The following is a 17,224-nucleotide window of genomic DNA, read 5'->3' as shown; positions in this document are numbered from 1 at the left end:
TTTTTTAACAAGATCCTAATTTTTTTAACTCGTGAAAAACAGGTATGGTATGTCAAGTGATTAGAAAATAATTTTTTCTTATGTTTGCTGGGTCAAAAAGGAAAAATGGTTAGAAGAAAAACGTATCTTAATATATTCATGCTAGAAAAATGGAAATAATTGTTACTATAACACTTTTTATTAAAACTATATTCTTAACAAAGCTTGTGAATCAGCCTCCTGAAATAAATATTTTACTTCTGTTTTGTTAGAAAGCATTAACTTTTTATTTAAAAAGTCCAGAAAACACTGGCAAATATAAGAACTGAACAATTTGCAATTCAAGTGGATTTCAAGTGTTAAAACACTAAGATTCTGTCAGAAATGTGTTATAATAAATGTAAAACCTAGGACTTGTTTAATTGCTAGAGTATATTGTATATTGTACAATATCTAAGAACAGCAGCTGTAAGAAGTAGTGAACTCAAAATGACTATTGCTCTGTTATTTAGTATTAAATGACTAGAACTTTCTTGTATAATATTCAATGCATTTCATACCCATTCTTGACTAAATAGCAAACTTACACTTACACAAGCTACTTAACAATCTGAATTTAATTATTCCTTAATAGCTATGATAAAGAAATGTCTCCTTTTTCCATTTTCTCTAGAAATTCCTACCTCCTGTTAGAGTACTGTGTTTATACTCTAAATACAGTATCTGCATAAGTAATTTTGAACGTTTGCAAACAAATATGTGCTTTCTATCCCATAACAGTGTATTTGCGTTACTTGGTGTTAGTAAGCTGTGAAAAAGACAAAAAGAAACTATCTTTGAGTTGATAAACTATCTTAACTCTGTGTCTGTTTTATTAATCAAAGAAAAGCAGGCTGTGCTACATATCATTGGCAAAAGCAACTTTGAATAGAAAAAAATCAGCTACACAAATAAAAATGGTGGCCACAAACCATTAGAAATGTGATTTTTATCTTAAACCTATGAATGGTAACCATGTCATTTCATGTCAGAACTATTAGCTCATTAAATCAATTTAAGATTGTTGACGACATGTTTAAATAATGACAGCCTGAAGGAGCCTGAAGCAGGTCATTAAATCTGTGGGGATTGGTGGTTTGATTTCATTTCCATCCAGACGGAGGTAGCGAAGATGAGGTCCGTAACTGAAGGAATCTTGTTCTGCAGGCAGTGTGGTAGGAAGGGTAGGACATATTACAGAGACGTTCACGTCTGTGGAGACAAAGATAGAACGAATGAATGAATGGAACACAAGAGACTGGGGGTGGGGAGACCAAGAAGCTATGACAACAGTCTGATGGGGGGCCTCATGGCCTGGTCTGTGAAAGTTAAAGAGAAGCAAACGCTTTCTTTGCAAGTTGGAAGTTATGCATATCTGTTTTATGAAAGTAACCCTGAAGAAATGTCTAGTCATCCCAGTCTATATATTGTTATTCTTAATACAGAGCACTAGAAGAGACATACTGTTAAAAGTTGTGATGGAAACAGAGATGTGTAAGATATATCACTTGTTTTCTACCCTTGGCAAGGTAGCTATGGCATGATTAGTTTATTATAGAATGAGGAAGGTGGTATTTGGGCATTAGAGGCAGAGGCAATGGTTCAGAGCTGGTAGCGAAAGAATGGGTAGGTGGATGGGTGGATTGATGAATGCGAAAGTAGAAAATCAGTCTATTACTAGAGAAAGTGCTTGAAAATTACCTTAAAAATGCAAACACTCAAACTAATAGTACATGACAAGCTTTTTTAAATGTATAGTTAATATAACTTTATATATGTGGTACTTGCAGAAAACAACCTTGAATTGCCATACTTAAAGTGCATATAATTGGAAAGGAAGCATTTGCCAAGAATTGAATTACAAAAATTCAAGCCAGGAAATATCCCGTCAGCCTTTTCACAGGGTTAGGGTGTGAGAAATCATGCACCTGCCTTGGAGCAGAGCCCTTGGCATCGACGTCTGTACTGAGATTTAGGAACATTCAGGAGAGAAGACTGTTAAACCAGCAAAATTCCGAGAAGTGTGCACAATAGCTGATCTCAGCCATGATTCCATGTACTCCCTTTAAATCGTATTTTTTGAAACTGTTTTGAGCAAGAGATGGTCCCTTAGAAGATAAGGCCCACCTAACTTCGGCAGTGGCTTTCCTTTGTGTCCCGTTGGTGCATACTGACTCACTTTGAAGGACTTTATACTTACAGTGAGGGCACTTTGCTCTGATCTTCTGCCATTTTGTGAATTCAACTTGCTAAAAATAATGACTTGGATTTGTGTAACAGATCTGTGTTCATTAAGTTATATTTCTTCACATATGTAATCACTTTATCATCACACAGCTCTTATCAGGCAATATTATTATGCTCCCCAGATAAGCATTGCTGAACAGTGGTTCAGACAGATAAGGGGGTGTGCACCGGGTTCAGCTGCTTAGTCCATTTCCTGCTCTACAGTTGTCCTTGCCTGCTGGAGAGATTACATCCCTTTTGATAGGTCATTTCCTTAGCCCTGTCACCATCCACGCATGTCTGAATGAACAGAATGTAAAAACAAGTGTTTTAAATTAAATTATATTTTCATAAGTTAATTATAATGTTTCTGAGAAGAGTTACCAAGAAGTAACTCTTTTGAAAATTTTAAGTCCCCTAAAATGTTCAGAAGAAATTGTTTTGCATAAGAAAATTTCACTGTCCTATAAATTCTGAGAACTCTTCATATAAAAGGTACATTTCCTGGAAACCACTTTATTAACAGCTAGAGTAGATTATGTGGTAAAAAGAACTAAGTACTTTAACAGTTAGTTTAATGCAGTATGATACAATAGTGAGCCAATAATTCTTGCCAAAAAAATTCATCTTTTACATTTATTTTCTTGGAATATAGAAATGACCATCCCTGATATCTACATTAAGAAGCAAGTCAATCAGTTTCTCTTTGTTGGTGTAGTTGCTATTAAAATGTTTCTTACCTCTATTTATAGAAATTTATCTTAAATCTTGTATTTCGGGGATTGAAGAGAAATGTGCTATGATTATAATGTAGGAGTGGGAAAAAACACCTAAAATGGGAAATCTTGGGCTCAGATCCTGGCTATTATGTTTATCCTCTGTCCTTGGGAAAACAGCCTCACCTAGTTGAGCCTCAGTTTCTCTTTTTTTCAGAAAAAGGAGGAGGCTAGAGCCCAGAAACCTGGGTTTTATAAGCTGTCCAGGTAATTCTGATGCACAATGAGGGATGAGGACAATTGAAAAATAGAAATATATGAGAAAACACTCTGAAAAAACTCTCTAAAGAGTGAGTGGAAGAACAGAGTCCTCTTTGTATAACTCTGTAAATGCCAAGCATAGGTGCCCAACTGTGTGTTGAATGTTGCTCCCTCACCCGTGAATACCCTGTCTCAAATCCCCAGGGGAATCCCCAGGTCACAAACAGGGCTCTATGTGGAATCACTTTAAATTAACTTCTTACATCAAATGTCAATGGGACTTTGTTGTCAGATAAGGAATCCACCTGTAGAAGCACAGAACTTTCTTCTAGAAAAAAAAATTGTATCTATATGGGTTGATATTGGCTGTTCTACTATTTGCTTCAGTGAAACAGACTTAGCTATTAACGTTTTTTTTCCGTTGCATCTTCTACTTTAACTACAAGATTAAGCAATGTGTCTCATCACCATGGAAAACTCAGTGGTGTGGCAGCAGCCTGCTCTTTAGTTCCAGGATTTTATACTTAAGTATATTGTTTGAAAAAAAATTGAATAGCCAGTCTATTCTTACAAATGGCATGTTTCTGTAACTGTTTGCTTAAAGAAAACTTCAATGAGTAATAACCAGGCAGCAATGCCTTCTGACAATTATCTGTGTTATTTTCCTATCAACTATCCAACAGATTCTCACTTTAGGAATGTATTTTATAAGGTTGTTCTGAATCGCCTCGATTATCTTCCTAAAGGGATTGTGCTAGGGTTGAGAATGCATGGAGAGCTTCCAGCTGGTACTAACACCCTTGTGGTTGGACCGAGATATCGTCCACTTTTACACCAGGGTCAGTCTGGTCTCAGGCATAATTGTGAAGATGCCAAGTTTGCCTTTAATGTCTCCAACCTCTTCTTTCTATAACCACTTCTTCCCTTGGTGGCACCTCTGCCTCCAAGGCACTTTGCACTCATTTCTCTCTTTCTTATCAAAAGCTATTTTCAGGGAAAGGGGTGGGTATGCTACCTTGCTGATTGTCATTTCTCCAAAGGAGTTGCCAACTGCCAGGGACATTTGTTTCAATTTTAATTGAGCAAAGTCTTAAACTACAGTATTGGTTCCCAATGCGTGGTCCAGAACAGCAGTCTCAGCATCCCTAGGGAACTTCTTACAAATGAAAAATCTCGGATCCCACCAGACCTATTCAATCAGAAGCTCTAGGGTGGAGCCACTCAGCTGTGTACTCTAAAGGTGAGACACGCACTGGTCTAAAGCGGGAAACTCTAATTAGTGTGATCATAGTTTTTAGGACAGAGGTGCCTTTCTGATACCTCCTAAATTGTATTCCTTCTACTACTATTCATGAGGTTGCTTGTGTCTGGTGCACCTTCTTCAGTATGTCTACTCAGTGAAGCAAAAATACCAGAATCTCCTCAGAGTAAAAGAAGAGAGAGACATCGAGTCTCTCCAATAGGTAATAGCCCTCTGTAGGTTACTAAAGTCCACTTTTCAATCTACAGTTTGAAGATCTGATCTTCTTGGTTCATTGACATTGTCTGTGAACAGACAAAACTTGAAAATACACTAAAAAAAATCTCAGGGTACAAGAGTTAGGGAAGAAAAACCAAACAGTGTTGCTATTCTTAAAGAGAGAGAATAAATTGAATAACCATGAGCATCTTAGTCAAAGACACACCCTGATGGTTACTTACTTTTAATTTTGTTATGATCGAGGTGAAGGTGCTGCAGGTGAGCACTGATTCGGGGGACTTTTGTGAGCTGGTTGTGAGACAATTGAAGATCTAGAATTGATGATACATTAAAACCACTTGAAGGGAGACCAGCATCTGATAATTTGTTGTGGTTGAGTCTCAGGAAGGCCACTTTAGGAATCACATTAAAATAATTTTCTGGTATTCCTTCTATGGAATTGTTGTCTAAAAACAGCTGCATTGTATTGGCTGGTAATCTTGGTGGCATATTCCTCAGGGCGTTCTTAGCCATATTTAGTTGCATGAGGTTCTTGAGTCCCTTGAAGGTGTCTCTTTGAAAGGCATTGTCCAATAGTTTATTGTGCTGCAGGTCAAGAAGGGTCAGGTTCTCTAGATTGCTGAAAGTCCCTTGAGGAATTCTGGATACCTTGTTTCTAGCTAATTGCAGTTGTTCTAAACTTCTTGGCAATGGAGAAGGTACCTCCTCTAGCTCATTGTCTTCCAGAAATAAGAAAAGCAGCTTCTTTAGTTGGCTCAGGGCTCCTTTTTCAATTCCATAGTTGGTTATTTTGTTCTTGTTTAGATTTATCCATCTCAGCTGGGTGGCATTCTCGAATGGCTTCTCAGGAATGGTTTCTATCAGGTTGTTTTCAAGATAAAGATACCAGATCCTTGATGGTATAGCAGGGATTTCTTTGAGACCTCGATTTTCACAGTACAAAGAAGTAGGGAAACTGGGGGGACAGAAACATTCCCTGGGACAATCGAAGTCATGCACCGTCCAGTCCTCTGGATCACTTCCCTCATAAACCTGTCTCACACTTCGAGTCCATACAGTATCTGTTATGAATAACACCCAGATGATGAAACAGATTGTGGTTGCCATTATAGTACCTAGAATAAGGGATACAACTGTTAGATGTTTAAAGAACTGAATCTTTAAATAATCACATGCATCAAAATGATCGGTAAACATTGCTGCTTGGTGGGGTGGGGGAGATAAAGACATGTCAGCATTTTATACACAGTTATCAACTAATCCCCATAGTAGGCACTCTATGCAAAGCATTTTTGCAAACACTGAAACTGACGCACCAACTTGTAACTTTCTGGTTTTAACCCAATCACAATGAAAACTGAGAAATAAAAAGCAAATTTTTGGGAACTCTTAAGTGCTTTTCCACTTCAAGCTATTTAATTCAAGGAAGTTAGTTGAAACCCAGAGTTGAATACATGAGTACAAAAAAGTGACCTTTCAGTAACTCAGATTTAGCGTCTGTGTTGTTCCTAAGAAGTAGGCATATGCTTTTACTTTTACCCCTAAATGAGCAAAACATCTGGAGGAGATTTTCCCAGGCTCTTTGGCCCTTGAACCAAAGAAACAGAGAGATCAAAGAACATTTTAACGGTTTGTGTGTGTGTGTGTGTGTGAAGAAAGGTTTTAAAATTCGAAGAAAAGCAGGGTGATTAATCTCTTGCTCTGTTGCTCAACTTCTCAGGTAAGTTTTATTCTGGGGTGCAGGGAAAGACGTCTAATGTTCTAAGTACAGGATCAAGTTGTTTAGCCAAGATATCTGGATTATGAAACTCTCTAGACATAAATGTAAATACAGATATAGGTGTAGATATAGATATCTATCACACTTACAAAAGTAGTGTATTCAGCTGTGGCATTACTATGGTTGATACGAAACAAAACAAAACAAAGAGCATGTTTAGCATACAGGTGGACTTCCATATTTTCGATGTGGCTACTAGCAGAGCATAAGTTAATACTTATTCATGTACGATGCATTTAAAAGATATAAATCCTCCCCACTGAGGATCAACAAGTTTATGGAAACAAAGAACTATACTAACAGGAAAAAAAAATATATATATATATCTATATAACAGTAACATCCTGACCAATGTACATTTAGTTCAACACTTGATAATAAGGAAGAAATAAATTTTATTGATTCCTTTGTGGAAAAGATAAAATCAGCATCATCTATAAAATGCTGATCTTTCCATTTTGCCACTAAATCAAGGGAAATGACAACTGCAGGGCTACTTCTGCATCTGCAAGCTATCGAATTTCTTGCAGTTGCAGAATGCTGCTCTGGTCATCTTCCAACAGAGACATATTAAAACATTATTTTTTCAGAATAGGGATTTGCATTAGTTATTGAAGCTGTAATTCTGCCTCTGATGAATATAACTTCGAATTCTTAGCTTTAAGAGTTTTGAAAAGTGTAAAATAGTTTACCTTGCTGTCCAGGAATGTATCGCTGAGTCCTGTGTCTGGGTCTGAAGTTTGCTAAAATCAGTTAAGGAGGAAAAAAGAAAAAAAAAAAACCTTTGACTAAAACAATTTGTTTTTATTTTATGCTGTCAAGACTCTTAGGAGAAAAAAGAAAACCTCCTCTGACCGGTCACCATGAACACCTTTGATCTATTGTTTCCACTTTGACAGAGCTTCAGGAGACGGCTTACCTCAGTTTTCTTGGAGCTTCTTCGTCCCTTTCTATTGGTCACAGCTCAGTCATAGTAATGGACTGACCCAGGCTCCACTGTCGTGTTTTTATGAATCCTCCCTAATATATATGCATCAATGGCTCCAACTTTAACCCCTCCAACAACCACAGCACCTCAGTACCTAGGCAGCTCAGCACGGGAAATTCTGACTTCATCTCAAGAACCTATAACAAAAATTCAGTGCAGTTTTCACTCTGAGCTCACAGTCCCAAAGATATTGTAATGCTGATCTGGAGACCTGATCTAATAGGAAGAAACTAAAAGCAGTTTTGATTTCAAGTGCAACAAAAAGATTTTAAAGCATTTTCTCTAGATGATCTTTTTTTAAAAAAATGGTAAAAAGAAATAAAGACCAACGTCTTCTGTTTATATGGAAATATTTTGTTCATTTTTCATATAAAACAGATGCTGGAATTCTATTTAGATATATTATTTTTGATTAACGGAAAAAGAAAAAATGTATTTGAAAAATTAAAAAATGAAATCTGGGAAGCTATACCTGATTTTTGGCACTAAACAGGGGTATGATGCTTTGTTTTCTAGAAATAATTTTTGTATCTGTATTTCGTATTGAGAGCTTTATTTCAAATAATTATTCAAATGAGATTTTTTTTTCCTCTCATTATAACAGATGTTTTGCATTTAGTCCATTACAGGGCATTCTGTTGCACTGCTTTTTTTTTAATTTTAACACAATTTAGAATAATGTGTCTTCTAGATCTTGTATTTGAGGGAAAAAAAGTTATTCCTCTTAAGGAAAGCCCAAAATTATTAAAAATCTCATTTTCAGAAATTATCCTGTTGATTGTAATCATTGTGTTTTTCAAAATCTATCTGATTCTGGAGAAAGGAAGTTGTATTGATATGACTTGTTGGACTCTGCTCACATAAGTATTTTCAAAGGACACAGTGAAAATGGGGGAGAATTTGACTCAAAAAAACCTTTTCTGAACCATCTACTTCCTTTCTCCTCAACACAGTTTTGTCATCCATAACATAGCACTGGACTGTCTCACAAGGGTGGCCCTAGTTTGTTGTAAACAATTATGGAAATGTTAGCCTTTCTGTGGTATTAGCCCTACATCTCAACTGGAAAATACTTTTAATTTTGAGGGCTCTTATAGCCTAAGATCTAATTCAGACATGATCTCTTAGTAGCTCAACTGGTACACTTATATCATATTTTAAGAAGAAATCAAGTGTTACTTGCTTTTGTTATAACAATGATCTCCTCTCTCTACTGCATTTTCCTTTTCTCTTTCTTCTTTTCCTAAACCCTCAGGATATAAACAACAGATGATCTCCAAGTCTGCACAGCTCCCTACAGCTACTCTCTTATTTCTTTCCTTTTTTAGCTAAACTTGTTTCAGACATTTCTTAATTCTGTTACACAAATGTTGCTACATGTCCATTGTTGGAAAATAGAGTCGTACACTGGCTGCCTCCAGTCTCCATTTCCTGTTCACCAGTCCATCCATTGATTCACCCACCGAAATAGGGTGGCTAATCTCTCTGCTTCCCCAACATTGCAGGCAAAAAAAAAAAAAAAAAAAAAGCAATGATCTTTATATTCACTAATCTATTGAAGTCTTTTGGTGTTCAGACTACTTGCCCTGTGACTTGGCAATGCTGACCCTCTCCTTTAATTAAATGTTTCTAGATTACAATCTCTCCTAGCTTTCCCTTCTCTTTCTTTCTGACTTCTATTTATATTCTGAACCTCTCTGTTTCCTCTAACACTTTTTAAGGGGTTTCTAGCATTTGAAGTTCTTTGAGAGTCTAAGATCTCAAAAGAGTGTTCAACGATTCCAAGGTTTTAACAATCCTCTCTATCATGATGACTCCTGAGTCTCTTTCTCCAATTCCATGTCTGGAAGAAAACCTGCACTCCAGTGTGAGCATACACCTGCTTTCTAGAAATCTCCTGTTATCTCTGCCTATGTCTCAGAGGCTCTGTATGTCCTGTATGTCTCAGAGCCATGTATCTAAAGTGAAATTCACTATCTCCCTTTCCTTTAATTGCTCTTGTCACTTTATGCTTTTGAGTGACATTATCATCTTATTCTGTCTCTTAAACCAGATATCTGGAAATCATTCCCAACTCTCCCTTCTCATTTTGAGAGCATATGATAACAATTACATCTTAAGGAGCCTGAGAGACATGATATAAATAAAAATGACCATCTGCAATGTTTGCCAGGTTTGGTATTATTGTTTCCAGACCAAGACATAGGATGTTTTCCACTGCTATAATCTTTATGTCTTGATTTTTCCGGTAACAATTCAGTCTACTCTTCTTTGATTACTGATTCCTGGAGGATAGGGACCTAAGCTCTTCATTAGGACTGCTTAAGTGAAAGTTCAATAAATTTAAATTAAGACAGTGATAAGAATAGCTGAGTCATGCTAGCTGTTATAAGAGTTAATGCAAGACTCTGCCCAGTCTTATCTGACTCTACAAAGAGGGAGAAAAGAAGGCTAACGCTTAATGATGTGGCTTTCGCATTGTCTTTCTAATGACAGACTAGTATTTTAGAAGCCTATGGGGATTTGAATATGGTAGGTGTTCAAAAACTATTTATTTAATGAGTAAATGAATAGATAAACACATAAGGCACACATATTTTGATCATCATGATTTTTTGATCAGCATATCTATGCAAATAGAAGCATAGTGAAGAACCTTAGAAATATGGTAAAAGTAAATGTGAGTTAGAGTTTTCCTTTTGCAACTTCCTAGTTGTTTGAGCTGACACAGGCCATTTAACCATCATAAACCTAAGTCTACCCATAATGCACCTGCTCTGACAACTCTGAAGGGTTGTTTGAGAATCAAATGAAAGAATGAAGGTGAACGTGTTGGATAAGTGTAGGAAAATTCCATAGCAAAAAAGTTAAAGCTCAAGGAGAAATTAAAAATCACCTCTTCAAACTCTTTCCTTTCACATATGAGGACAATGAGGCCCGGAAATTTCTTTCAGCATACAGGGTGATAGTTGGCATTTTAGCCTCCCTGAAAGATGTCCTAGAAACTTGAGACTGAGTTAGAGTCTTGTTGGTTTAACCTCCTTTCCTTCTGATAGCACTTTTTTAACGTATCCTATTTGCTTATCTTGCTGCTGCTTTTTCTTATTAAAAGGGAGGCTGCTTTGCTAAACTCAAACTGGGGAATTTATCGTGTTGTATTCCTAAAGATCACTGACATTTTAAAAAAGAAGGCAATGTATGAGGGTGTAAAAGACACAAAACTCTAGTAGGATTTCAAATTTGTTAGTGTATATATCTGATACATCTATTTCAGTAGTGGTTGGACTATTAGGTGCTCCCAGGACTGAAGTTTTTGATCAATTGATTGTATTTTTGCTAAGAGAAATAATTTTCTCTTCATAGATCAATGTTAGCTTATTTAACTAAACTCTGTTGTATAATTTAAGAGTATAAAAGGAATCCACTAAAATATATAGCTGATGCACACATATATACATGTATAATTAATTTTTTTCAGGATAATTCATTTAAACTATAGTAATGACAGATTTAAATACTCAAAACTACTATAAACTAATAATGAACATAGCAGTCCCCCACCCTACATTTCAGTATAAGCTCCACTCTCAAGAGGTCATATTTTCAACTCTATTATGGATTTCTTTTAATATTTACTTTAATATTCTTGCTGGTACCCTTTTTGTTTAACTTATCAATTTTAAATATCAATTATTTTCTTATTAGACAAGGATTTAGCACATTTGCTCAGACACACTCTTACCCCACCTACAACCATGGTTTCCTTCAGTAGCTTCTAATGTATGTATATCATAAACTTTGATTAAATAAATATTTACTGTGTGTTATTATGCAATGTAAATATTTTTAACTGATGAAGAAAATGGTACAAATTTATTTTAATTCCTTCATTGTACTGCATGTATTTACCATATATATGTTCGTGTATAGAGGTATGTTATTCCCTATACACATACAACTATTTCATTAACATTTTCCAAAACAGAATTATTTCTCAAACAGAATTGTAGAACCATTTTGGAAATGTTTTACACCCAGTGGATGGAGGCAACATAGTATGCTAGTCAAAAGCCAGATCTGCTTGGGTTTGAATGAATCTCTGTTATTTACTATATGTGAAAAATTGAACAATTGTTTATCTTTGCCTTAAGTCTCCTCATCTGTAAATTAAGGATAGTAGTAAATGAGTTAATATTTTTAAAGCACTTACAACATGGTAAACGGTTTATAAAATCAAACATATTAAGTTCACTTTTTTCTCCTGGGAGATATTTCCCCTGGAATTTCATATCCTTCTACTTCAGTCTGGTTCTATACCAATCTAAGCAAATCTGGCAAATAATAATTTTCAGGTTCTTTGTGTCACATTTCAGTTGTCTCACAGATAATGAGGGCTATTACAGTCTCCCCCATAACCTACACAGAGGTCTTACGTTTGATAAAAATAAGTTCAGTTGTATCTTACATAACAGGCGTTTATTTGCAACAAACCTTTAAAAAATTCATGAAGTGAATCTTCATTGTAAGGTTTCTTCAGACAATAATTAAGCCTGCCTAAGGTGTTGATCATTACACAAAAATCAGTCTTTACTGCTGTGCTGGCTTTTCGAGTGCATTTATGAATAATACAACCCTTACTCTCTGGGCCTGTGGGGGTGTCCTGGTCCTGGGCTTCCTTCACCCATCTCCTGGGTTAGATCCCTTGCCTGGTCTCATGTTTTGTTCTTCCTTGATTAACCCCATAGCATTGACGGGGCACAGCCTCTGATCACTTCCTGTGCACCTGAGATACTTCTCTTTTTGTGTGTGAACTCACATGTATAAAAATGCTTGTAGTCAGCCCACTTGTTTAACTGATATTTTGACTAGATAGAATTCTGATTTGAAATAATGTCCCTTCCAAATGTTGAAGATACTTGAAAACAGGATTGTCTTGTTGCTTCTGGAGTTGAAATTGAAAAAGTTGATAAAGTTGTAATTTTCAGTTCTTAGATTGTGAATATTTTTGTTCTCTTTAAGCTTTTGAGGCTTTCCTTTCATCTTCCATTTCTGAACTTTTACAGTGTGTCTTGAGAGGATGTATTTCAGTCACTCACTGGGAACTCAATGAATCCTTTCAACCTAGAAACTCATGTCAGTATAGTCCATCAATTTTTTTTTTCTGTTTTCTTTTTCCATGGGTCTTAGTTGATGCCCCTTCTGGTTAGATTGTCTGAATTTTTATCTCTTCTCTTCTGCTTCCATTCTCAAGAAAGTTTTATGCTTTCTGACAGATTTCCTTAATTCTGTTTCTGACCTTTAAAATTTCCATATCATGTCATATATTCACTTTGGAAACTTGTTCTCTGGTTGGTCCCTTCCTAAAGCATTTTACGTAATTACTATCTTCTCTTTTCTTGTTGAAAACAAGATTAAAAACTGCAAGGCTTTGGTAGTATTGTGAGTTGTCTTCTGCTTCCTGCAATAAGTTTATTTCCCTTGATATCTTTTTTTATTCTTGACTTGATTTGGCCTCTAGGAGTATTTTATATTGAAAACTTTTCTCACATGTCTGATGGTGCTTTTAAATTTTGATACTTTTGCTAAACTTTGATACTTAAATTTTGATACTTAGAGGAAGGCACTAATAATCTTATTAGACGGTCTATAAGAATCAACATTTGACAGCTAACCACCAGATAAGATATTTCTCTCTCTCTTTCTCCATATGTATGTTGAGTATAAATTGAAAAAAAGTCCATGTTTACTCTTCTTAGTGTACTTTTCATAAATTTGATTTTTTATTAATACTGCTAACATGAATTTTTCCTGTTGTGAATAAATAGCAAATGACCCTCTATGTATAGTTTAGCCTTTGTGTCTGAAGCATCCTGAGGCAATGCTGTGCAAAATTTATCTGAATCTAGTAGCAAACCCTGTCACTTACAAGCTATTTATGTTTTGATTCAACTTTGATATTTATGACTCTCTCTAGTGCCAGTTGCTCCCAGACTCTACAAGAAGACTTTCAATACCTAATCCAAAAATATAAATAAAAATATCTCTGTGATTCTTGGGTGAGCTCTGTTACCAACTGATCAGAACCATTCTGATCTGGAATCATTTTCCTCCAACTTCTCAGACACTCTCCATTTCTACCAAGTTTCACCTTAGCACCACTGACCTTCAGAGGATGCTGAGATAACAGAAAATGAACAACTTGAAAGCCAGTTAGTTTAAAGCTCTTCTCCAAAGCACTTTAGAAGGGGTCTCTTACAAGACGTTTTATCAGAAGAGTGAGAAAATACTACTAGACTCATAATGCCTCCTGTATATTGAGGAGATTCACTGAGTCACACGTATTCTTGTTCTCCTTAGTTTCTTGTCAGACTCCCCTTCCAGGCTATCCCAGTCAGAGCCATACTGTTGCAGCATTCTGCTCTCAGTTGGTTCCTGCATATCATAGGACATCAATTACAATTTAATTATATTTATACTCTTCTCAGCCAGATGGTCAAGAGAAAAGCCCCCTGAGGTCATAAGTGTGACTGAAAGGAAGGGACAGCAGTGCCCCAAGACTAGGACCTATTTGGCCCTCTTCTCATTTATATCATGTGCCTGCTGAATCAACTGCTAGGCATCAATTTAGGCTAGATAGATAAGACAATACTAAATGTATTAGGAATAATATCAGGCTGTTGTCTAGTCTCCCATTGGGCCTGGTTTCTTAAAAGGATAGTAACTTTTTGCTAAAATAGGCCTATCCTTTCTTTGGAAAGCTAGGGTTTAGTTGTCTCATTAACACTAACCACACACACCTGATCTAGCAACCTGATCTGCTGTACATTTTTAAATGTTATTTAATCTGATAAATGATAAGTAGCAGGATCACTGTGACCTCAACTGTCCAGAGAGCCTTCTCTCAGCATGAGACAAACTCAGATCTAACCACTTCTCAGCACCAGACTGATGTGCAGTAGTATGTGGCCTCTGAAATTCAGGCACTGTTCATGTTCCTAGTGGTGATGGACGCATGGCTCAGCAAATTGTCCTCACTTTAGAGGGACAGCCCAACTCTCCTTAGACCGTTTAACTTTTATAATAACTCAGTGACTTGTCACCTCTGTGGTCTTCCATTATATTCGCCTCCAATGCTCTGGCATTTAAGCATCTAATTAATGTACCTAGATAACAAAGTGTACCCTCTAGATCGTACCACATGATATTTTGTGAGAGGGTATTTCTGCAGACTAAAATGTGGTGCAAAGCCAAGGGGTTAACACAATCCAGAAACAGTATCGCAAAACTATACTGCTGTTCCTGTCTGGTGAAAGAAAACAGACTGCTTCTAGTAATTTTGTTTATTGGAGTAGAGGAAAAAGACGTTATTCAGATCAGTTGCTTTATACAAGGTACTAAGAGCTGTAATGACTTGGACCACATACGGAACAGCAGTTGCAACAGAAGTTACCATCCAATTAAACTTTGGAAAAATCCATTTTTATCCTCTAAAACTATCTTACCAGCACCAAACACAAATGAGAATCTGCTGAGAATCATTAACCCTGCACTTTTAAGTCATTAAAGATGACACTAATAGTTCTAATTCTTTTATTGAAGCAAAGGCAGTACCAATATTTCTGACGTTTTACTGAAGCAGTATTGCTGTTAATTTAATATTTCATAGTACTGAAGAGCTTTGTGACTGTCCATTTGGTCTTTTCAATCAGAATGGTCCATCTTTCATGGGGTACTGAGCTGACGTGAAAAATCCATCCTTTCTGAGGTAATTTATTCTAGCCACCCAAGAACTTGAACAATAAATATGGGAAGGTCATAGGTTAGATAAAGGTAAATTCTCCACTTGTCATTTTAACATCAAAAAACCCTCACTAGTGTCCTGCAGAAGTGCCCTGTGTCCCCAGGAATTAATTTTGTTTAAAAACCATGTTTGCTTCTGCAGGGCACAGTTACTTTGCTAATGACATCTGGTCCTTTTAGTGGAAGACTAGGTAAAAAAAAAAAAATAGCACACACTTGTGGTACCATTGCAAAGTACTTGTTTAAGACAAGAAACCCTCTCTTTCATTCTGGTAGCTCTAGGTCTATGATTTAACTAAGGTTTAAAAATCCAGTGAAGGGCAGAAATTCCATGTCATATGCCATATTGGCTCGCCCAGGACTCTGATGAGCAGTTTTGAAGGGTTTTTAATTTCATAGCTTCACAGAGGACTTCACATCTCTTTCATTCCCAGAAAGCTAATTCTCTACTGAATGTAATAAAGCTTAATAAAATTCTTTTTGGATCAGACCATTCTGACTTTGTACTGATCCTACATCTATTAATGACAAATATGTCTATTTTACTCATTGGTAGTTAAATGACACTACATGGTCTCTTACACTCCAGATTTGCCCTTCCTCACTGAAATTATGGAATCAATCTTCATTGCTAGACTTCCCACCAGCATTCAATGGGCATCACTAAGGTCTTTTTAAAGATATTGGTACTCTCATCTCGAATATATGTATGTCTCAGTGCTTGGTAAAGATGAATGGATGGATTATACAAGATAAGAACCCATTTTATCATAAAATATAAGAATTCCATTTTGTGAAAGTTTTGATTTTGTACCTCTGTACCATACCAAAAAATCAACTTCATTTAACATATGCTTCCATTGAGTTCCATTTTGTGATCAATGTTTCAGCAAACTAACAGACTCCCAGCTGTTTAAATGCATTTAATGAATCTCCAGTCTCTGGCAGTACACTCATATAACTAAGTTCAGCCTAATATTAACATTCTTTCTCCTTGGTTGAGTACGCTCAGAATCCATCCATCTTTTCTAATATTTAGCCAATATAGGTTAGGAAATTTCTGTAGTTTATTTAGAGTAGTTTTTTTTATCCCAAGATTTCACATTCTAATTGATACCTATTGCTCACCTATTATTATAAGTGGGAAGCATTGAAGATTAAGGGAAATGGGGCATAAAAAGGATAAAGTTCTCCTTAAAGTTAATGTCTTGAATTGAGGGAGTAGAAGAATCTTTAAACAAGAAGGAATTGCTTTATAAATCAAGGAGTGTGAGATTCTTTCAGCAAACAAAGGCGGTTCAGTGGGGTTAGGGATCATAAGCTCCACTACTCATCTGTATCTCATTGTGTAATCCTTACTCCAAATTTTGGTGGTGGGCTCTGTTTCCAGATCAGTGTTCTGAGTTTCTATAAAGAGAAAAAATTGTATAGTGCATTAATTCCAATTTAGAATGCATTTAAAAAAATTATTTTAGATCTTTCATCTTGCAATGGAAAGAAATAATTTGAAATAATTTAAAATAATTTTGAAGCCCCTGTATTTCAAGCCTGAAACTTGAGCTGAGAATTTTGGGAGTTGAGCTTGCCACTGTCTCTTGTCCAGCTGTGCAGTGGGCCTTGAGAAGCAGCCACTCTGCCCTTCAGTCCTGCTTCATGCTCTTCATACTTGCCTATGATGATAGCTATGTGGTTTTTCAAAACCTTACCCTCAGGAAATGTGTCATTTCTGGTGACTATACAGATGGTATGTCCCGTTTTGGGGGTTCCCTGTCTTCCAGACTCTCATCTCTGAATAACTTCAGGGTTCTGAATGCCTTTTACCTAAGCAATGTAGATAGCCAATGTGAATTCCCCACATTTCCCAACAATCTGATGTCAATAATGGATTTCTGATAACAGTATCTTTATCTACTAAACTCCTAGCCTGTAAACACCAGAGAGCAATTCACGGTGTT

At 36.2% G+C, this 17,224-nt stretch overlaps 1 protein-coding gene across 3 annotated transcripts; it reads right to left on the bottom strand.

Moving 5' to 3' along the window:
• Positions 1-242: 242 nt before the first annotated feature.
• Positions 243-7,610, bottom strand: KERA (keratocan). Of its 3 annotated transcripts, XM_072973922.1 has the most exons (4): positions 7,401-7,610; positions 7,174-7,224; positions 4,923-5,816; positions 243-1,230 (listed from the first exon to the last, which is right to left on the bottom strand). In XM_072973922.1, exons 3-4 carry the CDS (start codon positions 5,806-5,808, stop codon positions 1,055-1,057), a joined length of 1,062 nt encoding a protein of 353 aa, XP_072830023.1. In that variant the 5' UTR covers positions 5,809-5,816; positions 7,174-7,224; positions 7,401-7,610; the 3' UTR covers positions 243-1,054. The 3 variants fall into 3 exon arrangements, with proteins under 3 accessions (XP_072830023.1, XP_072830022.1, XP_072830024.1); XM_072973921.1 differs by having other exon boundaries at positions 7,174-7,610; XM_072973923.1 differs by lacking the exon at positions 7,174-7,224.
• Between the last annotated feature and the right edge of the window lie 9,614 nt (positions 7,611-17,224).

This window comes from Vicugna pacos, chromosome 12, assembly GCF_048564905.1.
Source record: "Vicugna pacos chromosome 12, VicPac4, whole genome shotgun sequence".
NCBI lineage: Eukaryota > Metazoa > Chordata > Mammalia > Artiodactyla > Camelidae > Vicugna > Vicugna pacos.
The sequence above is the reverse complement of the archived record's forward strand: the minus strand, read 5'-3'. Positions and strand labels throughout refer to the sequence as shown.

Bases quoted from the DNA above. Each gene is read 5' to 3' on its own strand.
- KERA (XM_072973921.1), bottom strand. From the start codon at position 5,808: ATGGCAACCACAATCTGTTTCATCATCTGGGTGTTATTCATAACAGAT. The intron at 1,231-4,922 runs GTAAGTAACCAT...TTGTCTCCACAG, and splicing joins CGATCATAACAAAATTAAAA to ACGTGAACGTCTCTGTAATA.